The following is a 19,648-nucleotide window of genomic DNA, read 5'->3' as shown; positions in this document are numbered from 1 at the left end:
CTAAAATAATGGTTCGCTGCAAACCAATCATGTGATCACTGATTTAAACACTTAGCTTTATGGCTAAATCTGACTCAACAGTTGTGTTGATGTTGTGCATCAATCTAATTTGTCGATATTTGTATTTACTTTTATGTGCATTGCGAGATCTTTCAAGACCCCTTATCCTAATCACTGTTCTTTTTCGGCATGTAAATTGGTACCGAATAAATGTAGAGACGTATACCAGATATACTGCTCTAAAAATTGATAGTAAAAAAATGCCAACCTATCGAAACCATAGACTGTAGAAAGAATTGGACAAACCCAGTGTGACGTCAGTCGTCTGCTTACAATAGGCAGAGTCAAACAGCTTTTGAAGCCAATCCGTGGAGGCTTCCATATTGAAATCGCGGTCTCAACCGAACTTTGGATCAACCTAACAGCCCGCCCACTAAACGCGACTTCCTGTCAGCCTGCTAGCTAGCATTCTGGTTGACAGAAACTGAGCCTCTGCCTGCCGAGCTATCTGTCAATCAAATGAGACGCGCCAATCACCATGAAGTGAGGTTTATCCTAAATATAATCCAAACAATCGTGGTACAGCGGGAGCACAATAAGACACTAGCTAATGAGACACGTTTGGTGTTTTGAACCAGGCTGTAAACCAGTTTGTTTTCTGTGTCAAAACCGGCTGTTTGACATGTGTGCAGACGGAACTTCCGGTTTTCCTGTAGCCAGCCTCAAGTGGACAATCGCAGTATAGCAGTTTTTTGCACTTCCGCATTGGCTTCATTTTTAAGGACCGGAGGTTGCCACTTGATCGAAACGAAGGACTCTGTCATACAGTCATGTTTGAACCATGTTTGAACCAAAAACCTTGTTTTACTTTGTTTAATTAGATATTTTGTTTTGTGTTTAGTTCTGTTTCATTCGTCTAGGATTTTTTTGTATTGTTCAGTTTTTGTTGTAGATTTTTAATTTATTTTAAAGCACCATATAGGGACAGGCAAACTAACAAATGAGCTTAGGCTTTAAGTGCTGCTGTGTATCTCCAGTTTACTTGCTTCGTATTCGTATTCACAAACAAAAGTCAAATAAAGCAAATGAGAAATAATAGTGCAGCCAACCATTCCAAAACATTCTAGACTCATATTTATAACAAGAATTAGCCAAAACCCAACAAAACCCTGGAAAAAAAATCTAGTGCATGAAACACTTGGGGGAGGAGGGATACATTAGTGTGCCCTTGGTGTGTCAGTGTGCTAGACACACATACAACAAAAGAAAAAAAGCAAGACAGCGGATTAAGTGATGACGATATTAAATCAATAATCTCAGGGATAAGAGAGCAGCATGGATTGAAAAAGCACAAAGAGATGAGTAAAGGGATAAAAAGAGAATAAAAACAGCCAAAAATAAAACAAAATATTAAAAAAGGAATTCAAATCATATCAAAAATACTACTTTATATAAAGTAATTTACCATGAATGTGCACTGCATGTCAGATTCCCCTGAGAGCACCGTCAGATGATTATTTTTTGTTGCTCAAAGGTTAAGCAGAGGTCAACTGTTTTACCCGAGCAGCTGTCTCACTGAATTAAACGAGGAGGCTGTTTGACGGACAGCAAATGTTGTGCGACAGTCTAACACATAACAAAACCTAACACAATATAAACACGTAGATTTAATACACAGATGTTATCTGGTATCTGTCAGACTGCTTACCATTTAAATGCGGGACTGCTCAGATATTTGATCACAGTCGATAAACCAACATAATATGTCCTTCACCTTAATTTAAAAACTTACCTCGCACATCTGGAGCTGGAAGAGACGCCGCTCCTTCTCCATCTCCTCTGCGATCTCAGCCCCAGTGATCTCTGTGCGGATCATCCCGTGCTGCTTGGCATGCTCTCGCTTCTCCTTCTCGATCTTTGTACTGAGGTAGAAAAAGAAGAAAAAGTCATTGAATTTAAATTCACTATGGTTGTCTTTTTATATTGTGAGTAGATTTTGGCTTCACAGACGAGGTCCAATGTATTTTAAAGGAACCCTGCATGATCAGACAAGTTTATTTAGTTGGATAGATATTTGTATCTCTCAAATGTATATTGAACTAAAAAACTCTCTAAATATCCCAGATATCTGCAGTTTGAGTAAATTTGAGCTCATAAACTCACCAGGAGGCCGCCATGTTTTGGTCTGTGTGACGTCACAGTGCACAGCGATCTTCGCCGCTGTTATTAACCGTTTCTCAGACGGTTTTTCTGCTTGCAGCTGTTGCTGCCATAACACCTTTCATACCAGACACGAGTTTACTGCACGTTGGTTTGGTCTGCCTGCTGTCAAAGCTCTGTGACCCTCTTGGTCATTCCTCCTACGTTTTACCTCAATAAAACTCCCTACAAGTGAGAAACAGTGTATAGCGGAAGCATGCCGGGAGCTTTTCAAAATAAAAGCAGTATGTACATACAAATGGAGTTTCTCCAAAGAAATGCTAAAGTGGACTTCTACTTTGAAAAGCACAAACCGGAAGTGCTTTGGTTCTGTGTTTATCTTTACCTGAACTGTGTGGAAACAGAAAGCTTCATAAAGAGTAGAAGTTCTGGGAACAACTTTATTAAACAGACACATTGAGCTTGCGGCCTTTATCTGGTTTATCGAGAAACTTATTTTAAACAGATTCTGCAGATGTGGACGTAAATAGTTGCTACAACAAGGTAAATATGGCTCTGTATTTATAATTTTTCTGTCTAGATGGACAGATAACGGCTCGTGGTGCAAATAAAATAGAAGACCTCAAATTTCAGAATTCTCCCTGCGTGAGACATGCTGCGTCTCTGAGATGCAGCCGTAACTCTGGCTGCCAGTCTGCAATAGCGGTTACTGCATAGGAACGGCAAGCTCTGTGGAACTGTGACGTCACAGCGGATGGCAGCCTCCTGGTGAATTTATACACTCAAATTACTCAAAATGCAGATATCTAGTGAGTTTTTTAGTTCAATATGTATATGAGAGGTACAAATATATATCCAACAAGATGAACTGGTCTGATCATGCAGAGTTCCTTTCAACAATCCTGGATGTTGCAGACATTACCTCTGCACATTATGAATGCTATTTTACTTGCCTTAAAGCTAGAAAAGTCACAAGCATTAAATAATGTTATGGTTTTTGAAAGAAGTGAGAAAATTGCACAAAGATAACATAAAATGTTAAAACACTGTCATAATGTCATTGTTTCTGGAAATGTATATACCCCTTCTGAATCAGATGCAGGCGACAATGTCATAGAGTGGTTATCTCAGGATTTCAGTATTTAATTTCAATTGTTCAGTATTTTTTTGGCATGTTTGAAAACTCATTATTTTTGAGAGGGACCTGGATTCAGCCGAGGAACTCCACTTCATACCGGAAGTCTGACGAGTGCCACCATATCTCACCTTCTAATACCTGAAGTCACTTGAACTCAACATGTTTTTCATTGTTCCTTCCATGTGTCGCCACCATATTAATAGAGGCAGGTCCGCCACATAAGGAAATACAAGTAGACGAAAAATCTGTGACTTTTAAGACTAACAAGCACAGCGATTACATTGCATTAATATGAATAAATCAATTTATGATCGAAATTTAAGTATCACTTTGCACAGGCATGATATGTGACTGGAGATTGGCTGGCTGGCTGGACGCCGATGTCGCCGCCATGTTGCCAGAGGCAAGTCTGCTATGTCATTCAATACAGTAGACTGTAGACAAGGATTGTGCAAGTTTTCGGAATAAAAAGCTCAAATGATCAGATAACTATGTATATATAAATACAAAATAAAAAATATCTTTACATATATGAAAGTGTATTACATATAAACTTTTTCATTTTAAATCATGGAGTACATGTTTTAATTTAACTGAGAAAATACAAGAAAGCAGATTCTGCTTTTATGTTTTACTGTCAGTTAAAATTTTAATATGGATCATTTATTAAAAATGATTCATTAAAATCCATGCAATCTTGTCGTTTGAACTTTTTATTCCAGAAAAACTGCACAATCCTTGTCTACTGTGTTGACTGACATAGTGGACTTGCCTCTGGCAACAAGGTGGCGACGTCGACGTTCAGCCAGCCAGCCAATCTCCCGTCACATTTTATGTCTGTGCTCAGTGATACATGAATTTTGATCATAAATCGATTCATTAAAATTAATGTAATGTTATTGCTGTGCTTGTTAACTTGAAAGCTCAAATTTTTTCTCTACTTTTATTAGCTTACGTGGCGGACTTGCCTCTATTAATATGGCGGCAACACATGGAGAAAACAACAAAGAAGACGTTCAGTTCAAATGACTTCCTGTATTAGAAGACAAGATATGGCGGTGGTTTTCTGATTTCCGGTGTGAAGTGGAGGTCCTCAGCTGCATCCAGGAATCAGAATTTGACATTCTTTTAGAGACCACAGACTCCTGCCCTTGCCAACTAAAGAGACGAGAGACTATCAAGCTTGTTATCAGCACATAGTCCAAAAGCCTGCATCTATGATGGTATGAGGGTGCATTAGTGCCTATGGTGTGGGCAGCTTACACATCTGGAAAGGCACTATCAATGCTGAAAAGTACATAGGGGTTTCAAAAAATTCCAGCAAAGAAGACCAGGGACTGTGAAGTAGCTAGATCTCACATCAGACAAGAATAGGACATTCCTCTCTCAGAACTCGAGCAACTGGTCTCCTCACTTCCCAGATGTTTATGGACTGTTGTTAAAAGAAGAGATGATGCTACACAATGGTAAATGTGGCCCTGTTCCTACTTTTTGCTGCCATCAAATTCAAAATAAGCTAATATTTTTCATGAAATGGTAAAACTTCTAAGTTTCGACATCTGTTATGTTGCTGATGTTCTATTGTGAATGAAATATGGGTTTATGGGATTTGAACACTATGCATTCTGTTTTGATTTAACATTATACATATGGCACCAACTTTTAAGGAATAAAGGTTGTTTATATATATTTTTAAGTACAGCACGGTAACAGTTCCAGAAATATGCAGGAGTGCATGTACACAATGACTCACAGAGGTCCAGTAATCTCTTGCTAATCTTTGCACTTTTGAGTTTCAATTTAGTTGGTTCCTCTGTGCAGGTGACCCAGTTATGGTTAACAATTAGCCAAAGATATTTTTACAAGACTGTTCCCTGTGATGCTTTTACTTTGTATTTGGTACTGGTCTAAGCTAAAGGTGCTTTATAGCTGTTTGGGTTTCATAAAACTGCTTTATTTTGACACATTCAAAGTTGCAGTGGTGTCAATGCTTTCTGTCTCTGCAGAAGCAGACAATGTTGTAGCTTATAAGTGTGCTGCATGTTTCTCTTAGTGATATCACAGCACCAGAGTTTTAAACTTAAGTTTAAATCTAACAATATCAAAACTTGTCACCATAGCAGAGCAACTACAATCGTCGCAGGCACCCAATCTCCAGACATTTCTTGTTAAAAAGTATTAAAAACTGCTGAAAAACCTGCACGCTGTCTCAATATCATGTGAATGGTGCTCTCTTTTTTACTTGCAGCTTCTTGTTGAAAATATGACCAAAGATCTGAAGTGTTTAAAAACTTGACAGAGCTTGTAGTGTTTTCAAATGTGATCTTAATAAGCATCAACGTATGAGAAAATGACAGTCTCTTTTTAGTACATAGTGACTGATTAATTATTCAGTATGGTATGAAGAACAAAAAACAGACTTAATTTATGCACTTACAACTTGGCTTCGTAGTCTTTCCATGCTTTGTCAAAGGGCTTCTTTATGTCCTGCAGAAACACATGAAGAAAAGTCAACAGTCACCTTAAAGGCGGACTTATTAGCAGAACAGCAAAAGCTTCACTCCCCTCATGATTTATGCCCAACATGCAACCACACCTCTCCTTGTACCCCGAACATGAAAGGTTCATGACCCAGTTATTCGCTACAAGCCTCTAGCACAACAGTGTTTACTTCTGCAAGATTTACTGAGTGATCCTTAAAACACAGAGCTCCTCCTCGTCTCTCTGCTCTCATCTCACATTACTCCCAACATGAGCAGAAGATGAGAGATTAATAAAGAGACGTGCTGACGAGGCGTTTGATTCTATCCCTTTGCTGAGCTGTGCAGTGGAAGAGGGCCTGAAGAAGAGAGAGAGAAAAAGCAAGGAAGACAAACTGTCATACAGTAAATCTTACCCCTTTCACGCCTTTCAAATCGCCCTTCAGCAATGAGTCCAGAGTGAAGATCACATTGTGGCTGAGGCTCTGGAGCTGGAGGACAGAGGGAGGAAATGGGGAAAAATTACATTGCCGTTTTTAACCAGAAAACAAGCTGCAGCAGTGGGTGATTTTTCTGCACTTCAGTATATCTCCATTACAAAATCAGTTTCATAAAAACACATTCTGCTACTGGAAACATCTATTAGAGCACCAGGTATGTATTTACCTGCCTAAGCTTTAAGAAAACCACTACTTACTCCTATTTTGAGGATTACACACTCAGAACTGTGGTGCCTACCTTATATTTTAGGAATCAAACTTTATGTGTGACTCCTGCTTGAAGGAAACTTAATTTGGGACTGATGAAGCAAGCATAAACTCAATCCTCGTAAACCCCTCATATAATATTACCTTATAGAGATGTAATGGCAAAGACATCAGAAAACTGCTGTATTTACACAGATAGCAACAGCAGAGAGACAAGAACATCATCCATGTTGAGCACACAGTATTTCCTGTTGTCTCCTCAGTCTTTTCTAATTACTAGAAGATCCACACTAGCTACATGCCATTGGTGATGAGAGCTGAGGGAGTTAAAACCACTGTGAATGATGGATTGTTAAAGTAATAAGACCAACAAAGAGACACTACAATGCTACATCATGGTGAAAAGAGCCCAAACATTAGACAGTACATTTCTGTATGTTTCAGCCGTAACATCTGATTTGGAAAAACAAAGCCAAAGCTGAACAGTAAAACCTATATTGCCTGCAAAAGCCACATCCCATTTAAGAGCCCTAAGTTAAAATGCCTGTTTTTAAAGTGCAAAGTAAACTTGTTCACAGCCTGGTTTAAAAATGGTCTCAATAACTCGGGACTTTATTGGTATATAATGCGCAAGAGTTCACCTTTTTATAACATCCATTATGATTACATTAAGGCTGCATAATCAGGAGCCGATCTGGCTCACAAACAGATGTGTTGTAGCTGTTTTTCCAGGAGACTAAGTGTGAATCCCATTTCTACCCCTTAGCCCTTATCTTAGCCCTACCCCTTGGTTTTGCACATTCACGTAATGTCCCAACTCTCTTTTGAATTAAGGGGTAGGGCTAAAGGCCAAGGGCTACATAGCCCTTGAAACGAAGATTTTTCAGGACCACACTTGAAACCAAGGGGTATGATGAATTTCCCCTCCATGCACTGCTTTCAATTGTGAAATGGCACAACAGACTATAAAGGAGGTGCATAAATGACAAAATATTTTAAGCATAGTGGTTACAGAAAACACAACAGTTGTATTTTCTCATATATTCAATCTTTAGCCACTGAGGATTGAAATTTATTGTATTTTTGATATCACACGTGTAAAAGAGGGTTATTAATTGTATAAATAAGAGGAGAAGATCAACGCAGTATGAACGAGATGGTCGAAGCTTTATAGTCACCTCTGATGACACAGCTGTTCATCGGCAATGTGTGATGATGAACAGCAATCAAGTGGCGTCTCATTTCTTAAGGGGAGGTTTTCACTCCGTCCCTTACCCCTCTGTTTCAAGGGGTAAGGGGAAGGGGTAGACGAAGGGGAAGGGCTAAGGGTAAGGGTTAAGGAGTAGAAATGGGCCTCAGCTACACCTCTTTGTTACTAGACTAAAAACTGTGTCATCTTTATCAGAGCAGAACTACATACTGTACATTTTTCTGGTACATACTTTGTACATATTTTTAACTATTTACATGACATATATATGAACTATGTGGTTAAATAACGTTTATATTTATTCAAGCATTCTTTGCACTCCCCATCACTCTATTTGGTCTATACATAGAGCCCTCATAAACCAGAGTCAAATTCCTTGAGTAGTATGTGCTTACATTCTGTACAAAGCTGCTTCTGAATCTCATTCTGAAGCTCGGGATCTAAAAAGGAATCTGAAGGTAATTTTAGGATTATCTTTAACTTTTTCCTGGGAGTTTTAGGATAATATCCTCTTATATACTTCAGAGCTGAGGATAGCAATTCACTTTAAGAAAGCAAGTTTTCAGGAATTTTCTTGAGACTTTTCAGGAATTTTCCTAGAATTATTCCAATTTCTTTACATTGTGGTTTTTTTTCTGTACTTGGAATACTCAGGAATTTTCCCAGGAATTGTCTGAAAACTTTTTACAATTTTTTTACTCATGGGGAATATTCAAGTATTGTTGCAGGAATTGTGGGGAACTTTCCAGAACAATGCTTGTTTATTTTCCTAAACTATCCTTGGAATCTTCCTTTAAATTTTCTATGGATTCTCAGAAATTTTTAGATGAATTTCACAGATTTTCCTATGTGTTTTCAGGAATTTGCTTGAACATTCCTATGAGTTATTGGGAACATTCTGAAAAATCTTTGGGAAGGTTTATAGAAATATCCTTTGATATAACTAAGAATTGTGAGGAAAGTTTCAGGAATTTTCTCTAAAATTTTCAGGAGTTTGCCCAAAACATTTCCCTTGATTTAAAAAAAAAGAATTCTCCTCCACCAGAAATATTAAAGAATGTTCCCAGGAATTGTCTGAAACTTTTCAGTAACTTCCAGATTTTTACCATGCATTTTCAGGAATTTTAAAGAACTTTGCTATGAGATAGTAGGGGAAATTCTTAACAATTTTTGTGAAGTTTTTCTGGAATTTTAAGATGATTTCCTTTAACATACTCAAGAATAATGTTTAGAGAGATTTCAGGATTCTTCCCAGGATTTTTCAGGAATTTGGCCAGATTCTCACAAATTTTCTGTCCGGTGAATTTTCCAAGACATTTTTCATAAATTTTAAGAAACTTCTAGAAGCATTTTCCAGATTTTCCTATGCACTTTCAGGAATTTGCATGAACTTTCCTGTTATTGAGATAACTACTTTTTTTGGAAGTTTTTCTGGAATTTTAGGATAATTTCTTTGATATACACAACAATTTTGGGGGAAGTTTCAGAAATTTTCGATAGAATTTTCAGGAATTTGCCCAACATTTTGTCCATTTTTTTTTTAATTATGCATTATGCCCTCCATTGGGTATATCCAAGAATTTCAAAGGAACAGTTGGAGACCTTTCAGGAAATTTCCTGTACATTTTTCTAAAATAACCTAGAAATTTCATTTTCAGGAATTTGCTTGAACTTTCCTTTAAGTTATTGTGAACATTCTTAAAAAACTTCATGAAGGTTTTCATACATTTTATTGAGCTTCTGGATTTTGCTGGAATCTTTCCTGGTGATTATGAAAGATGTTAATGACAACAGTGGTAAAATCTCCCTCAAATGTTTCCCATGGAGGAGTCTTAAAGTTTCCCAGGAATTTTCAGAAAATTTTAATAAGACTTTTCAGCAAAATTTAGGGACTTCTGCGAACTATATTAATAGTTAGTTAATAGTTAATAGTCAGTGAATGCTAACCTCACCCTGTAACCTATAGTGCAACACATCAACCCATTCATGCTGCTGACCACTAAAATCAGCAACAAAATAACAGAAGTACTGAAAAAAATCAGCCTAAATGCAGGTCAGTTTGTTGGAGAATTAGCGAAAGCCTGTACCTCCTGCAGCTCAGGTTGCTACAGTCCTGCTCAGCAGCTCTAACCATCAGGATCAGCAAGGTCATTTACAGCAGGACTAAGCATTTAAATCCCTGTTGTTGTTAGCCAAGTCCACACAGACACACTGCAGCGGTCAAGGAAGTAAACAACGCTTAATGGGTGCTAATGTGCTTCTTAAGTGCCTGTCTTGCATACAGCCAAAGTCAGAATCAATCTCCTTCTGGCTGGCTGCCTGTGAGCTCTATCAGCTCATCCTGGAAACTGTCACTCTCCTCTGTAACTTTCTCAAAGAGTACAGAAAAAGGACATAAATACTGAGATAAAAACAGAAGATCTGGCAGCAATCTGACGTAGAGTGTCAGTAAAATCCTTACATTTAAACCGATAACACATGTAGGACATCTAGGACGAGCCCTATTCATCAATTCTCATTTGTAGTGCATGCACACACCAGCAGGCCTGAGGGTGCAGTTATTGAACTCACTCCATAAAATACTCAGAAAGACAAGAGTCAAGAGTGAGGAGAAAGGAGAGATGCAGAGGAGATGACTCCACTGCAGTATGCAGGTAAAACAAACAGGTGGGTGGTTTGAGAAGGTTACCAAATGGACACACACTCACAAACACATGCACAGAGTCGCTCCTGGTGCTGCCAAGTGTATTTATGGAGTCTAATCTCACTGTCAGCCACACAGGAAGAGAACGAGAGAGAGCGAGGACTGGCTCTTCTTCCAACAACAATCACTCACAGAGGATTCAAACAGGACACATTATTCAACAGAAGCGTCAGGGGAAATCCACAACAGGCAGATAAGAGCGTCAACCAGGGGGGAAAACATAATATAGCCACCGTCAGCTGCTTTTCTGTCTGGCCATGGTGGCAGTTCAGACTATGGAGAGGAACTATAAACAGTTTTATATGAGGTATTGCTGAATTTATCGGCAAAAATGTCCTATTTAAACATTTAAGGATTCTTACTTTCTATCATCAATAAACCCTTCACCCTCTTTCTAACATGCCTATCCTCAACCCTGAACTCCAGCGTAATCCCAATCTTAGCCTTAAACCTAAATCCTAAACCAATTACAGAGGAGACAACAAGAAAAATAAGCTCTCTTTGGAGATTTTTGCTCTTTCTTTTCGTGTGAAGACACTTTAATGGAGGAGTTTTTAATGGCATAATAGGACTTGCTGAACTCACCAGGTTCTTCAGGAGGGCTGACAGCTCCTTGGTGAGCGAGGAGAACTTGACGAAGGCCGTCCCCAGGTCAGGGTTGTCCCGGCTGATGAAGTTGCTGCCGAATTTGTCCAGAGCCTGAGCGTAGTTTTCTTCATTTTGGACATGGTCTGTGTAAGAAACAACAAAAAGGCCAACCACCGGTCATTATCTGACAAGTACGCACAGAGAGCTTGAATTAGCCTGTGGTGTCTGCAATGTCTTATATCATTGTTGCATTAATCATTACTGGTATCATAAGGTCATTTTAGGTGACACAGAACCTCTACAGGACTCTAGATGGTTGATAAGCAATCTCAGCAGGCTTTATTATCAGTTAAATCTGTTTGAAACAGGGCTGACATGGTAACAGGTCTACAATCCAACTTTCAGAGTAGAATTTTCAGACCAAAACAAACACTCTCCCTTCATCTCTAAAATCCCCTCTCTACTGCTGTCTCTACACCTCTACTGCCCCTTTTTTCTTTCTTTGTTCTGAACAGAGAGCGACAGATAATGGTCGGTAAACATCTAAAAGCAAGATCCTGCAATCAGTTTCAAGTGACGATATGCATCCCAAAGCTGGTGATGGAAAAACTTGACAATGCAAAGTATTTTTGGGGGGGTTTATAAAGTCTCAAAGTCCCTCTTGACTCTCCATAATCATGCCTTTAGACTCTATGTGTCCTTGAGATGGCAGGGCTCTCTTCCCCAATGTAATGTCAGCACAGCGGAAGCTTTCTTGTGAAAACACTTACTGAATAATCTCGATGCTTCTGACTGACACATAAAAAGCTGAAGGAAGCTCTCTCCTCTCAGTGTGAACACAGAGCTGAGAACAACAAACAGAGAAGAGGTTTCATAAATATGGAAACCGTGGGCCACCGATATTTTGTCACTTCTTGTTTTAATAACCAAAATGCAGGTAAACTCCTGTGCACTACTAATGGCATAAATACAATGGCAATGTCTGGAACTGAAACATAGCTGTGTATGTAAAAGAAAAATATGCAATAAGTTGTAATCCAGTTTGATATTTCTATAACATTATGCAATGCAATATACAAAATTGCAGAGTACATAAAAGCTATTAGACATGGTGTCTATGTCCTACTACTGATCATCTTGTTTTGCACAATGCCTCTTTTGCAACATGTATCTCCTTAATCCATATAAATCATTCCATATACCATTTTTTAATCCCTAACCTTTAACCTTAAAGCATCAATTAATTCAAGTGAAGCTTGATCTCAATGCATTTATTATCTTCTACTTATCTGCAGCCGAGTCACAGTAGCACCAGGCTGAGCAAGTCAACCCAGACAACCCTCTCCTCAGCAATATTTCCCGCTCTTCCAGGAGGATTCTAAGCTGTTACCAGACCAGATGGGATATATAATCCCTAGAGTGTTTTGGGTTGTTTCCCTGAAGTCTCTTCCCAGTTTAATGTATACAGGGAGGCAACTAGGAGGCATCATGATCAAGGCCAAACCCCTTATCTGGTTCCTTTTGCTGCCAAGGAGCAGCAGATATACTCCAAGCTCCGTTGGATGTCCTAGCACCTCATTCTATCTCTGAAGCCCCGCTGCCTCCTAAAGTAACTCCTTTCAACTGCTTGTATTTGTGATCCCATTCTTTGGTCACTACTCAAAGCTCATGACCATAGGTAAGGGTGAGAATGATGATGGACCTGTAAAATTGCTTTTTGGCTGTTCTTAACAAACAACACTTGGTTCAACTCAGACACATCACCAGTAATACATCCAAGAATCAGCAGGTATTTTGGGTCTCTCAACATCATACCCTCTCCCCAGGCGACCCAGCCAGGGTTGATCTGACCCCAGCATGAGAACCTGCTGTCCAGGGATCACACTGCTTGATCTATAGCCATCTTGACACCTTTTCTGCAGCGTCTGTGATGTTCCTGATAGCTCTTCTGTTGTGCAGTCCATTCATTTCAAGCATCCTGAGTGCCCTGATGAGTGACTGGCCAGCAAAACCTCTGCACCAATGGTGTCGCACCAGGTCCGCCATCCCCTGCTTCAGCACTCGCCTGCCAGCTCCTCATACTTGGCTCTCTTTCTCTGAAAGGCCTCCTCCATCCGGTCACCCCTGCTGACCGTGCTTGGCTAGGGGACTGTGGTGGCTTCTACCCAGCTTTAATGAAGGCGATGGATTGCCTTGCTGGTTGCTGCTGTCTGCTGCACAAAGTCCCTGTGCTGATGACCTCTGCAATGATCCCCTGCACCTGAATGTGGTGCCACCTGTAGTACCCGTCTCCCAGAGCTCTCGGGCATCAGCTCAAGATGTGCGACAGTGATCCCCCACTCTGGCATCAAGTATCAAGTATGGTGTCAAGTATCTGCCAGGTCCCAGCAGAAGAGGTTGGATGGACAGGCACCATAGACTGACCAAAACAGGAACTTGATTTGGTGTGATTCAGGTCCTGTCCACACGGAGACGAATTCAGGAGTATACACAATTTTTTGCCATTTCATCCACATGGAAACAGCGTTTTGGGAGGCTATAAATGCTACTTTTGGAAACCAGCTCCCAGAGTGAACAAATATGTAAACGCTTACCATTTTATCTGCGTGTGGACGGCCAACCGCATCTTTCTTGAAACGATTACGTCACACATAGCGTTACCCACTACGCCGCATGCGCATCTTGAACCAAAATAACAACGGCGGTTAAAGGGTAGTGTTCATGGTGCAGAAGCTACTGAGCTTATTATGGCTTTTACAGCAAAATCTGACGCTCCTTTACCACCACAGAGAACAGCACACAACAGATGTTCCTAAATCCACCATGGAGAACAACCAGAAGGGCAACCTGGAGAAAGTTTGGGGTAGTTTTCTGTGAACTTCTTCTCTCTTTTGGTGCATTTCCATGGCAGCGTTACAGCACCACACAGGCTTGGCATAGATACTACAGCATTTTCAGTGGTTCCGTGCTTACGTGGACATTTCCTGAAACAACCTCGTATTTACGGAAAACTTTTTCAAAATGAAACAGAAATATAACGTTTTGTCTCCGTGTGGACAAGGCCTCAGACTACCAGAGGTCTGTCTACACTGCACAATGCCTACAATGCTGCTGATGCTACACCAGTCCACGTGTCCAATGCATGAAGAACCACTGCATTATACTTGGAGGTGCTGACCCTCATGCCAGCCACTTTACACTTGGCTGCAAACTGCCCCAATGCCTGGTTGAACACTCCAGCTGAAGAAGCCAACAGAACCACATCATCTACAAAAAGCAAAAATGAAATTCCGAAGTTCCTAAATTGGGGACCCTTCTCCTTGAGATCCTGTCCATGAAAGAAAAAAAAAAAGAAAAAAGAAGCAGGGACAAGAGGCTACACCAGCAGACACCAAAACACCGTTTGATACTCAGTCAAAAAACAGATGCATCGAGTGCTAAAAAAGTTCTTTAAAAATGTTTGAAAAAAATGGGTTTCCCTCTGGTGCTTTTTTAGTGTGGGGACCTAACTTAAAGTGATTGCACCTGATAATGGCCTGTTTAGTTGAAACATGCTGGCATTTATCATGAGTCTGTAGCTCTGATGAAATCAAGGCTTTTTATTAACAATCTCTCTGCGTGCCTCAGATTTCCTCAATGACGCACATATTTGACTTTGTGCAGAGGATGTGAACACAGCTTTCACTTGTACAAGAACTTGATGCGGTTAACAACCTCTGTAACCCATATTATCACACTAACCCTGACAGACTGATAACCAAACCCTCATGCTCCTCCAAGAAGCCCTGCAAGGGTAAAGATCTTGGCACTGTCATGGCCAGGACTGAATCAACAGTGCTGAGTAGTTGCTATAAATGTTGAAGGTACTATAAATCTAAAATCTATCTTTTTTTTGTTCTGATGATCCACTGAGTAAAATAATAGTTATTTTTACCCATGTAACTATCTGCATAAAGAACCTTTTCCACCTCTACCAGTTGATTCATTTCTCAGAAATGCATTTTAGTGCAACTAAATCCCACAGTTTCCTCTGGAATTAAAGAAATGCCTTGGACCATCGTGGCCAGGCTGTTTTTTAACACAGGCACACTTCAACACCTTCAGCACCCAGGTTTGTAAATCTCTTTAGATCTCCTGCTGATGTTCAGTAATAACAGGCACAGCAGAAATACTCAAAAGATCCAGCAAAGGAAAGTTCCTCCATCAATGCAGCAACACTTCGGATACAATAACAGACCCCTGACTTTGACCTGTGATCTCTGATCTGTGCATCTCCACAAAGACTTTCCTTTAAAGAATTCTGACTGTAGTAAGTCATCTTTATGAATAGCTGATGCCAGCAGAGAAACACGATCTGTGATGCTCTGCAGGAACCACCAATCAATCAGCAGCATCCATCTGTTCTCGTCATAAAGAGAGACATAGAGAGGAACTGGACGGGGGGGAGTGATGCTTAGTCTGCTGCCAAAGCTGAGGAAGAGTCCTGAGAGGAAGGTCAGGTGAGATGAACACCCTGTCAAGCTCTTTCCTGCAGCATTCATTTTGAATTTTTGTCATACTGGGAACCCAAACACAGTCCAAACAGAGCTGTAGTTTCCATTGATGATGAGTGAGCCATGTCCACCTTAAGTCTTTTCATGTCAGTTTTTCAGGGAATTTAACTTCTAGCAACCCAAGGAGAGTACAAAAGCAACTGGATCAATAAAAGGGATATTGGGATATTCATTAGCAAGTGGAAACTGTATGTACACCAAAAACACATTTCTGCAACTAGAATTTTCTTCCTTGGATCATTACTTTGTCATTAATATTGTCATCATTTAAGTGTAGTTACATAGAGTTCTTGTGGATATCTATATTGTTGTCTTAATTAAGGAACACCCTTACTGGCACAAGGGAATTACAGGAAACACATTATCCATCACTTCTTTGTCTATTTGATTCCTCTGTATACTGTTGCCTCCTGCTGTCCCTTTAAATTGAAGCGCGTTTAACGTTAAAACACTGGATGCCTTGAATTATGAATGAGCTAAAGGAAATGTAAGGCTGTTTTTATAGAATTAGCTATAACTGGGAATGTGCATCAAAGATGCTTCCCCAAATCAAGAGAGATGATATCAATTTTCAAGTGTCACATAAAATGAAATCATGGTTACTATTTAGCTTCTTCATTTAAACAATATGCATTTGTCTGGCTGCTTTGTGGATAGATACACTGACTGTTCATTCGTGACCTGCTGCTCAAGCTCTGTGTAAGTTCTGTTTTAAGTCATGGTGCAATGTTTACAATAAACTCTGTGGTGAAACTAGTTGGTTTGTTATTCATGTCGTGTCATTGTTTGGCTGCATTGTGGAGATGACGGCTTCATCTTGACCAGTAGAGTATGAGATCCAAACAAACCAAAATACTGTCCAATCAGAGGGGAGTTTTTTTTATGCCTCTACACCAGCGCTATGTTTTTTGGTTGTCCATCTGGCCATACATCGGTCCGTCCATCCAGGCAATTCCTGTGAATTTCATCTCTCGAGAACACTTGAGAGATTTTCTTCAAATTTTGCAAAAATGTCCACTGAACCAAGGATGACCTTTGAATTGTATAAATTGTTAGGCGATAAAAATCCTCTTTCTCCTTTTTCCTGACTATGGAACATACAAGTATTGATTGAACTAAAACTAGCACTATTTAAGGTCATACAAAGGGCTTGTTTTACTCCAGAGAAACTAAACAAAATGATGATATGTCTCTATTGGCGTTACAAGAAAAAGAAAAGGTACTTTATGTCTAATATTTTGGTCATGTGACCTCTTAGCATTTTGGACCTCTGTTATCAAGTTTACATCTCAGTGTTTGGGTGGGATAAATATGAATGCAGGTGCATAGATCTCACCATAGCAGCAAAGAAATGCAGTTTTAAACTGGAAGGCATCCACACCCCTAGCAAAAGCCTACTGGTGGAATGAGGTTTCAAGCTACAGTGTTCTAGGCAATATTTTCTACAAGAAAAAAGGCAGAAACTTAGACTTTTTGAATACATGGCAATCTCATATAGACTTTTACTTGGAAAATGAGATTTAAGAATGAACTCTGCTAACATTCTTTGTTTTTAGAATATCAACAAAAAATAAATCAATACACACATAAACATTAAGCTTAAAAAAATCTTTGTGGGATTTTCTTCAAACTGAGCACAAATATTCACTCAGAGTCAAGGATGAAGCTATCTGCTGATAGACTCTGGATGTCAAAGGTCAGATGTCAAGGTCATTGGCTCTCATGTTCCTCCCTTGCTTAAAAATGTGATATCTCAAGAACAGTCTAAGGGTTTTCTTCAAAGTTTGCATCTCAGTCCACTCTGACTCAAGGATGAACTGATTTGGAGGTCAAAGGTCACGATCAACAGCCCCCATGTGTCCTTGCTAATAAAATATGTACAAACCGCAGAGCCGCCACAGTGTTTCCTCTTAACACTCCTTGTTCTTTCTCTGTCTAGCAGCTGTGTACCTCACAGAGGTTTTTAAAGGCAATGGGAAAGCTCTAGTTCTTAATGCCGTGTTTGCTGTGGAGTAGTCTGTAGCACCTCTGATTGTCTCTTCTGTTAATCCACATACAGTCACAATATCGTATGTTAAATCTGACAAAGCATGCTAATATCATGATAATACCTCACACTCTTTATCTACAGTGTGTAAAATAATAACAGTGACATAAAGTAGTGAAATCTTTTACTAAAAGGTATGGTATTAACACTACATTATTTTGGGAAGATGTAATTCATCTCCATTCATGAAAAACAAAAGTGGTTAAAAAAAATCAGGCATTTCTGAGAGGTTTAATCTATGGAGCAGGCACTGCTGACCCCAAACAGCTGGTTAAACTCTGTGCTCTCTAACATCCTTGACGTCGTCATGACAACCATGTCATCCTAAGTGTGATCAACGGTGGATATCTCACTTTGCTGTGAGGGACAACGAAACAGGAGTTTTTTCTCAAGAGTAATTCCTGAGGGGGACACCAAAGTTGCCATCCAATGTACTGTTAAGCAAAAAAGTCCAACAAACTGTTAAACTATACTAAATATGAATTTAGAAAGTTCCACCCTCATCTCCTGATCTTCCTCTCAGCTGCCAGCTGAGATGCTGGATAGCTCTGTGGGTGGCCCTGCTGACTTTTGTCTGGGAGATTGATGGTTCAAATCCCAGTCAGGTCCTTAACTTTGGATAAAAGTGTCTGTAACATCAGAAATGCCACATCCATTTCTTGAGAGGGGTGTGGTCAGGGGCGAAGTCAGACAGCTAATTATTTAAAGCCACAGAAACGGCTCTTTTTTAACAGGGCTGAAACAGAGGGGTTTTTTTAGACATGCAAAAATCCATTACTGGAGTGTTTTTTCAGCAACAAACTTCACAGGCATGGTCTGGGGACCTCTGAGACCAATATAAAGTTACACTCCATAATAATAAATGACCAAAAAAATCAAGTTTGTTGTATTTAGTTAAGTGACATATGCTTATCAGACTTACCTGAGACTCTCTGGGGCTGTCTAACTGTCCCTGCCTCTCTGTGCACAGCTTTGCTCTTTCATGCTGCCTTTGCCTGATAACAACATAGTTAAACATGTGCATATGCACTTCATTCATTTATTGTAAAGATGTATCAAATTGTCCTTGATATAATTGGTTTCTCTCTACTTACTTGGACTTTTGGAGCACTGAAGTGAGTTTTCTATTCTTCCTTTACTGGACATTTCATCTGACTGATTAATAGACAAACACAAACATGCATGCACACACCTGGTGCAGGTCATTCAACATTCTGATGTAAAACTATGAAGCAGAATTTAATGTTGCAAGTCAAAACTAACTTTAGCTAGCAAAGCAGAGGGCAAAGATTCCTGTCTAAGGGATCATAATGTCTTTACAAAGTGCAAAATTAAGCAAGATTCATGTTTACAGTTCTTTTAAAAGTTGATGCTCCAATGATTCTCGAGAGTTACTCCAATTACTCTCTACTAGTCTGCAGCTGTGAGGAACAACTACTTTTGGGTGAAGTTTTACAGGGAGAGGGGAGAAGGTTGGACCAAACAACTGTGAGATACTGGAGGGAAATAGAGACTGTCTTTAAAAACCTTAAAGGCATTGTTTTGCATCAGCATATTACACAAGTGTATTCAGTGCAGATAAATTTCCATGTTTACACTGACATGAATATTGACTTTCCAGACCCCATAGTCCCTCCTGTGATTTCCACCTTTAAATGTTACATTTAAGCTTTTACTAATGCTAGAATTGTGCAGACTTGTCTTCAGTGAGGTACACTATTCGGGCAAAAGTATTTGGCCACACCTGTTAATTACTGAATTCAGTTGTTTCAATCAGACCTGTTACCACAGGTGTATAAAGTCAAGCACCCAGCCATGCAGTCTCTATTCACACATTTCTGACATTAAATCATCAGGTCATTCTGAAGAGCTCAGTGACTTCAAATGTGGTACCGTGATGGATGTCACCTTTAAAACAAGATGGTTTGTGAAATTTCATCCCTGTCAGGTATTCCTCAGACAGCTGTAAGTGATAATATTAGAAAGTGGAAGTGTTTAGGAACAACGGCAACCCAGCCACAAATTGAAAGATCACATAAAATCACAGAGCCGGATCAAAAG

The 19,648-nt window shown here is 39.6% G+C and overlaps 1 protein-coding gene across 3 annotated transcripts in view; it reads right to left on the bottom strand.

Annotated features, from left to right (window-relative positions):
* Nucleotides 1–19,648, bottom strand: part of asap1b (ArfGAP with SH3 domain, ankyrin repeat and PH domain 1b) — a 132,177-nt gene that overhangs the window by 66,069 nt on the left and 46,460 nt on the right. For all 3 annotated transcript variants that reach the window (XM_041814115.1, XM_041814113.1, XM_041814114.1), the window contains exons 3-6: nucleotides 10,985–11,130; nucleotides 6,195–6,269; nucleotides 5,736–5,785; nucleotides 1,793–1,922 (exon numbers count right to left, since the gene is read on the bottom strand). In XM_041814115.1, coding sequence (XP_041670049.1) covers nucleotides 1,793–1,922; nucleotides 5,736–5,785; nucleotides 6,195–6,269; nucleotides 10,985–11,130 — 401 coding nt within the window. The remainder of the gene's footprint in view (nucleotides 1–1,792; nucleotides 1,923–5,735; nucleotides 5,786–6,194; nucleotides 6,270–10,984; nucleotides 11,131–19,648) is intronic.

This window comes from Cheilinus undulatus, linkage group 19, assembly GCF_018320785.1.
Source record: "Cheilinus undulatus linkage group 19, ASM1832078v1, whole genome shotgun sequence".
Lineage (NCBI taxonomy): Eukaryota > Metazoa > Chordata > Actinopteri > Labriformes > Labridae > Cheilinus > Cheilinus undulatus.
The sequence above is the reverse complement of the archived record's forward strand: the minus strand, read 5'-3'. Positions and strand labels throughout refer to the sequence as shown.